This window comes from Macaca mulatta, chromosome 3, assembly GCF_049350105.2.
Source record: "Macaca mulatta isolate MMU2019108-1 chromosome 3, T2T-MMU8v2.0, whole genome shotgun sequence".
Classification (NCBI taxonomy): Eukaryota; Metazoa; Chordata; class Mammalia; order Primates; family Cercopithecidae; genus Macaca; species Macaca mulatta.
Window position 1 is genome coordinate 4325208 of NC_133408.1, and position 6654 is coordinate 4331861.

The 6654-nt window shown below is 60.2% G+C and overlaps 1 protein-coding gene across 1 annotated transcript; it reads right to left on the reverse strand.

Moving 5' to 3' along the window:
- Positions 1 to 477: 477 nt before the first annotated feature.
- On the reverse strand, positions 478 to 4316 carry CRYAA (crystallin alpha A). Its single transcript, XM_015132801.3, has 3 exons — positions 3949 to 4316; positions 2618 to 2740; positions 478 to 1186 (listed from the first exon to the last, which is right to left on the reverse strand). Exons 1-3 carry the CDS (start codon positions 4135 to 4137, stop codon positions 980 to 982), a joined length of 519 nt encoding a protein of 172 aa, XP_014988287.1. The 5' UTR covers positions 4138 to 4316; the 3' UTR covers positions 478 to 979.
- Between the last annotated feature and the right edge of the window lie 2338 nt (positions 4317 to 6654).

The following is a 6654-nucleotide window of genomic DNA, read 5'->3' on the forward strand; positions in this document are numbered from 1 at the left end:
AAGCCGCCGAGTTCCAGACCCTCAAGAGCACGAGTGCCCTTAAAGCCCACCCCGAAGGCAGCAGGGCAGCCCCCGCAGACCCCTGAGAGAACAGGACGGCCCCGCAGACCCCCGAGAGAACAGGACGGCCCCGCAGAAGGAGGCCAGGGCAGGAGTCCGCCCCGGTGCCCGCGCGGACAGGGAAGGGAGCCCAGCCTCCCTCTATTCCCCGCAGCCCCTTCCAGGTCTCTCGCCGCCCCCAGCTCTCGGAAGCGCTCCCCAGTCCCTTTCCCATCAGAGGCTCTGCCCCCAAAACCCTCTCCTTCCTGCCCAGTGTGGAGGGAGGCGCTTGAGCTCGGAAGAAGGAAGGGACGCAGGCGACCCCGTCACTCCGAGGCCGCCGGGTCCAACACGAGCAGGAGACCCGATGTCCTCCCTCCGGGCGCCGCCCTCGTGCCCCTCCCGCCCCTCATGGAGACAGCACCAGCAGACGGCGGGTTGCTTGTGTCACCTGCTCTTTATTGACTGCCGCGGGCTTCGCTCTCATGGACGATCCTTGTCGCCAAGAGCGGCACTACATAGAGGGGTTGGAGGAAGATGGTCTGAGAGAAGAGGCCATGAGAGCCCAGACGCACAGAAGCCCCGGGAGGTGTGGGCAGGGCCCGCGGAGGAGGGAGGCTGCAGGTGTGTCGGGAGGCACCTGGCCGGAGGTCACCCCCTCCTTCCAGACCCTCAGCAGAGTTGAGGCGCCTGCACCCCAGGGGAGCCAGGCTGCTATCTAAAGGAGTGTGAGGTGCGGTCACTTCCGCCACTGGCCGGTGTCGGGGTCTGGGACACCCTGAGACCCTGAGCTCTCCTGGCTGCTCTCTCAAACCCTCATTCCATGTGAGAAGGTGGAAAGGAAAAACAGGGAAGCAAAGGCAGACAGACACCCCGCCCTCAGGGTACTCCCCGGATGATGGGCTGGGGCTGCAGGGGAGCCAGCCGAGGCGATGCCTGCTTAGGACGAGGGAGCGGAGCTGGGCTTCTCCTCCCGCGCCACGGGAATGGCTCGCTCATGGGTGGCGTCTAGGCCAGTCTGGATCTTGGGGCCAGAGAAGGTCAGCATGCCGTCGGCGGACAGGGAGCAAGAGAGGGCCGACTGGTCCACGTTGGACGGCAGGCGGTAGCGGCGGTGGAACTCACGGGAAATGTAGCCGTGGTCGTCCTGGAGAGGGTAGGGGGGCACAGTCAGAGGGGCCACTGTGCAGGTGGCTGCCTCGCCCCATGCCAGAGAAGCTGCTCCAGGCCCACCAACCGCAGAAGGTGGCCAGCCTGCAGGGGCTCTCACAGGGGCCGGGTGCAGCCAGCGCATCCCATGACCAGGTCCCCTGGGATTTATGGATTCACGCCCCTGCTTCTCTGGACCTCAGCCTGGCCTCGTGGCCACTTGCCGGGCTATTCCTTGCATGGGGTTGTGTCTTCATGCTCTGTGGCTTCACTCCAAAATCGCAGGATCATTCCGTACCAGGCCCTGCACCTCAGCCAGGCTTCCCCTTCCAGACCCCACAGGACTGCTCCAGCCCAGGTCTCTGCAGCCCCACCTAACGTGGCCAGACAACCCACGCGCTTCCATGTCCCCTGGACGCCCTAAGCCACAGACTCAGCTCCCTGGGCCGACCTCCTCCTCCACTGGGTGCAAAGACCAAGAGCTGGGAGCTCAGAAGCATTTTCCAGGCTGTGCTGGGGCTAAGTGGGGGCTTTACCCGGCCCAGGCGAGGGAGGGGCAGCACATGAGGAGGTCAGGGTCACCCCCCAGCACTGCCTTCTCCAGCCATTGAAAGAGGACCCCGGCCAAAAGAAACCCAGACTTTGGCTAAGAGTTCCACCTTCTGGCCCCTCTGCTCTCCAGTCCCCGCAGGACACTGTCCATCTGTGAGAGCCCGTGAGCTCTTCCCGGCTCTGCCAGGAGATGCAGGTCACCAGGGCCTCTATGTCCCGGCTCCCTCAACACCGCGGAGACCTGAGGCCTCCACCCAAGCAAGAGCGGGGCATCAGGGTGACTGTGGGGAGAAGCTGCCGTCCCACCTACCCAGTACTAGCTGTGGGACCCAGCAGGCTGAGGACCCCCTTGTTCCCCAACCGTGTCCTGGAATAATGAAGACACTGGTCCCAAAGAGCTGCTGTGAGGCGAGGGTGTCAATGCATGTAGAGTATTCCCAGCGGATGCAGCTATGCCGTCGGGGACTGGCCTTCCTCAGGTGGGGCTCATGTGAAGATGTACATTGGCTAGGAGGCGGCCACTAGGGGCACTCCCACTTCCTGGGGTTCTTTCTAAGACTACCCTGGCATCCAGGTGACAGGGATGGAGCTGGAGACGGCTGGGTGCAGCAACCCAGGAAAGGACCCTATCCTAGATCCCTGAGCCACATTCACTCGGAACGGTTACCTCTGTCACTAGGAGGGGCTGGCTGTGCTCAAGTGGGATGGCCCCTCCCTTGGGGAAAAGCCAGGCCTGATTCGGGGGCCCCCGGAGAGTGTCCCTCCCCCAGGGTTGAAGGCCTCGTGCAGGCGCGCAGGCCCGGTTGTGCCCGCCGTGACCCCCTTGTCCCCACCCCCACCTCGCCCCCCTCTCCCACCTCTCAGTGCCTGGGCTCACCTGGCGCTCGTTGTGCTTCCCGTGGATCTCCACAAAGTCATCCTGCACCTTCACAGTGAGGTCCTCTGGGGAGAAGTGCTTCACATCCAGGAAAATGACAAACTTGTCCCGGTCGGATCGAACCTGAAACCCAAACGTGCTATGTGGAGCTACCCAGAGGGTGCCGTCCCTGCTGCAGCTGGCAGAGACAGGGCGGGCCCCGGTTATCAGAACGGGGATGCTTCGGTCACCTGCCGGCCTCTTCTCCCACATGCCAAGTGGGGCAGAGCTTTTGGGGGCCTCTGACTGTCTCCTGGACGGACAGGCACAATCCTCGACCTGTCTCCAAACCCTCGGGCCAGCTGAGGGGCTGGATGCTACTGGTGGGCCGGCTGGTTTGTGCCTATGGTCAGGTGGCTGGTTATAGGTCGGTTGGCTGGTTATGGGCTAGTTGGCTACTGGTTATGGTAGGAGGGGTTGTTATGGATTGGTTGGCCCATTAGGCTCAATCGTCTGGCGAGTGATGCTTGGCTGGCTGGCTGGACTCAGCCTGTGGAATGAGGTCACTGCCCTTGGCGTCATGCTGTCTATAGAAGCAGCCGGAGCCTGCTGATAGCCTGCGCAGCTGCCTCTGCAAAAAGCACTTCCACACACTCCCCCTCACTGCCCTGGCTCAGCCTCAGCTCCCTGAGGCATTTTGCGCCCTGGCATTGATGCCTACTGCAGCAGCCCTGGGGAGGACCCTGTTTCTTAGGTGCTGGGTGGGATTCAGGCCCTCCAGAACTACAGACTCTGCACCGCTCACCCGTGGCTCAGAGAGGAGGCTTGGGGGGGCCCATTGCCTGTCCTTTTGGCCTTGGTAGGGCACCTGAGTAAACTTGCCAAGAGCTTTGCTGGCCGTGGGCAGGCCGAGCTCATGGGATGGGATACTAGGAACCTCCTGTTCTCTGGCTTTCAGGACTATGACCCCCACCTGCTCCCAGGCCTCCGGGACTCAGGAGACCAGCGGAACCCGGGAGCTGGCATTCGCCACCACACATGCCTGGATGCGTTGCTCTTGGGGTTTCCAGTATGTGGCTGGTGCCTTACAAAGCACACATGGGTCATGAGCTGATGGAGGAAAACAAGGGTGGGTTCAGGCTGCTCCCTTGTCCAACCTCTCCCCAGTGCCAGGGGAGGCTCTGCTGCGTGGCTGCAGTGGGGACACAGGCTCTCGCCCAGCCTCTGCAAGGGGATGAAGGGGCGAGGCCACCTGCCTGACGGAGCAAGACCAGAGTCCATGGCTCTCCACCCACCGAGGCCACCACCCTCTGAGCAGCGAGGAGAGGCCAGCACCACGGGCCACGTCTTACCTCAGAGATGCCAGAATCCAGCACGGTGCGGAAGAGGGACTGGCGGTAGTAGGGGCTGATGGTGGACGACAGGAAGGGCAGCAGGTCATACTCAAAAAGGCCCTCGCCGAAAAACTGGTCGAAAAGCCGACTGGGGTAGAAGGGCCCCAGAGTGCGCTTGAACCAGGGGTGCTGGATGGTCACGTCCATGTTCAGCTTTGGTACCACGGGGACCTGGAGGCTGGAAGAAGTCAGCGGGGCCTCTGGGCAGCGCAGTGTGGAGCTAGGGCTGAGCCCTCCCTATATATGCCACCAGCAGAATGGAGGCATTAAGGGATTTCTCTGGAAGGGCATGAGCTCATGAAGAAGGCTGCTCAGTCAGCAGAAATGTGGCTGGGACAAGTGCCCGCCCCCAGCCCCGGGAGGGGCTGCACGGACTGTCCCCGAGGCCTGGACTCAGCTGAGGCCCGCCTGGGCACCCTGGGGCTCCCGGGAGGGCAGACAACCCAAGGAGGAGCTCTGTGCCCCATACTCGCCTGGGGCAACAATGGAGCTTCTCATCTCCCAGTTAGTGGGCAGGGGCTACGTGCCAGGGGCCATGCTAGTTCTCTGCACACCTTGTCCTGCCTGGTGGTCCTCATGGTCTCCAGAGGAGAGAGAGCCCACACCCCTGTTAGACACAGGGGTTAGACACGTCGTCCTCAGTCTCACTGCGCCCAGGCAAGAATGCACTGTTTTCCAAAGCAGAGTGACTCTGTGAACCTCCGTTACGCTCACCACTTATAAAAAGTATGCATGCTTGTAAAAACTCCTGAAGAAGAAGCTGAAAGGTGCCATGATTCCAGCACCTGGGGGAGCCCTGTTGAGTTTCATGCTTGTCCTCCAGCAGTCTGCGTGCCTCCAACAGGAAGACAGGCTGGGCTGTGTGCAGATGAAAGCGCCAGGTGGTGAGCTTCCCTCTGTGGCCCACCCTGGACGCCCAGCCCCATGGCCATCGTCCCCTGTAACGCCTCGAGCTTCTGTGGCATGACCTGCCGTGGCTGTTAGGTTGGGCTGCTCCTGTCAGGGTGGCGACATGTCCCCACGTCCCCGCCACCCATGCGGTCCCGCCACCCACATGATCCTGTTATCCGCAAGTCCTGGTGATTATTTTGCTCCTCGACCCATGGCCCCTGTCCAGTTCTCACTGAGTGTCCAGGCACTCCCAGTTTTGTTTGTTCGTTTTTGAGATGGAGTCTTGCTCTGTCGCCCAGAGTGGCGCCCAGATCTGGCGCCCAGACCATGCAGAGGTTTCAGCTCACTGCAACCTCTGCCTCCCAGGTTCAAACAATTCTCCCACCCCAGCCTCCTGAGTAGCTGGGACTACAGGTGCCTGCCACCACACCTGGCTTTTTTTTTTTTTTTTTTTTTTTTGTATTTTTAGTAGAGATGGGGTTTCACTATGTGAAAACCCAGGCTGGTCTCAAACTCTTGACCTCAGATGATCCACCTGCCTTGGCCTCTCAAAGTGCTAGGATTACAGTCATGAGCCACTGCACCCAGCTCACTCCTAGTTTTAAGTCTTTTGATATTTTGGGGTAAACTTGCCCTGGGGAGCGTGGTCCTCCGCCACATCCCCCCCGCCAGGCTGGGAAGAGGCCGTGCCCCCTCTCCCAGGCTAGCTTTTCTAGTGTTCGGTCCAGGTTGTGGGAAGTTGCTTAGTCCTCTTTGGGCCTCCCAGTTCCTCCTCAGCCTCTAACAGATTCATGCGTGTGGAGTAAGCAAACACCCAGGACACTCCCGGGCTTTGCAAATTCATCTCCAGCCCATGTGCTCAGAAGGCCACAAAAGGTCAGACGCCCCAGTGTATAAGGATCAGACCTGACACATCCCAGGTGGGATCAGGGCTGAAAGCAGGGCTCCAAGGTGTGCTCCACGGGGCACCTCTGTCGTAAGCAGCACCCAGCACCAGACCCTTCCTTCTGCATTTACAGCACTGTCCGGGGACACAGGATCCCAAAAAATCTTGAAATGACAACTTTTGCCCTGCAAGTTTAGAATTCCAGAGAAGCGATTCCCTGAGGTGCCAAATTAAGGTGCAGATAGGAAACGCTGGGGGAGTGATGGGTGCCTCTCCCAAAAGCCTACCCCAGACCTCTGCCTGTGGGTCCTCAGAGCCACCCTGTGAAGCAGGTCCCAGCATCGTTCCCGCTTCATAGACCAGGAAACGGCAGCTTAGAAGGTTAAGCCGCATGCCCAGGTCACTTGGCTTAGAAGAAGGGAAGGAGGCTTAAAGCCACCTTTCCAGGCTGGGGGTCAACATCCAAGCAATGGCAGGGTCTGGGTGAGGCAGCGGGCAACCCCGCTGTGCTGGCCGCCTATTCCTGGGGCACAGGGAGGGGGAAGAAGAGGCCGCTGGGATGGAAGCCAGCATGCAGCTTGGCCCCGGGGAGGGTCGAGCCAGGCCAGGCGTGCGGTCAGTGCTGGGCGGAGCCATGCTGGAGTTTGCAGCAAAAGGAGAAGGCCATTGTCCTCATCCTGCCTTTATGTACAATGTTGACAGTTTGTCCACCACAATTTTTTTGCATTCATTTTTATTTATTTATTTATTTATTTATTTATTTATTTATTTATTTATTTTTGAGATGGAGTCTCGCTCTGTCGCCCAGGCTGGAATGCAGTGGCACAATCTCGGCTGACTACAACCTCTGCCTCCCAGGCTCAAGCAGTTCTCCTGCCTCAGCCTCC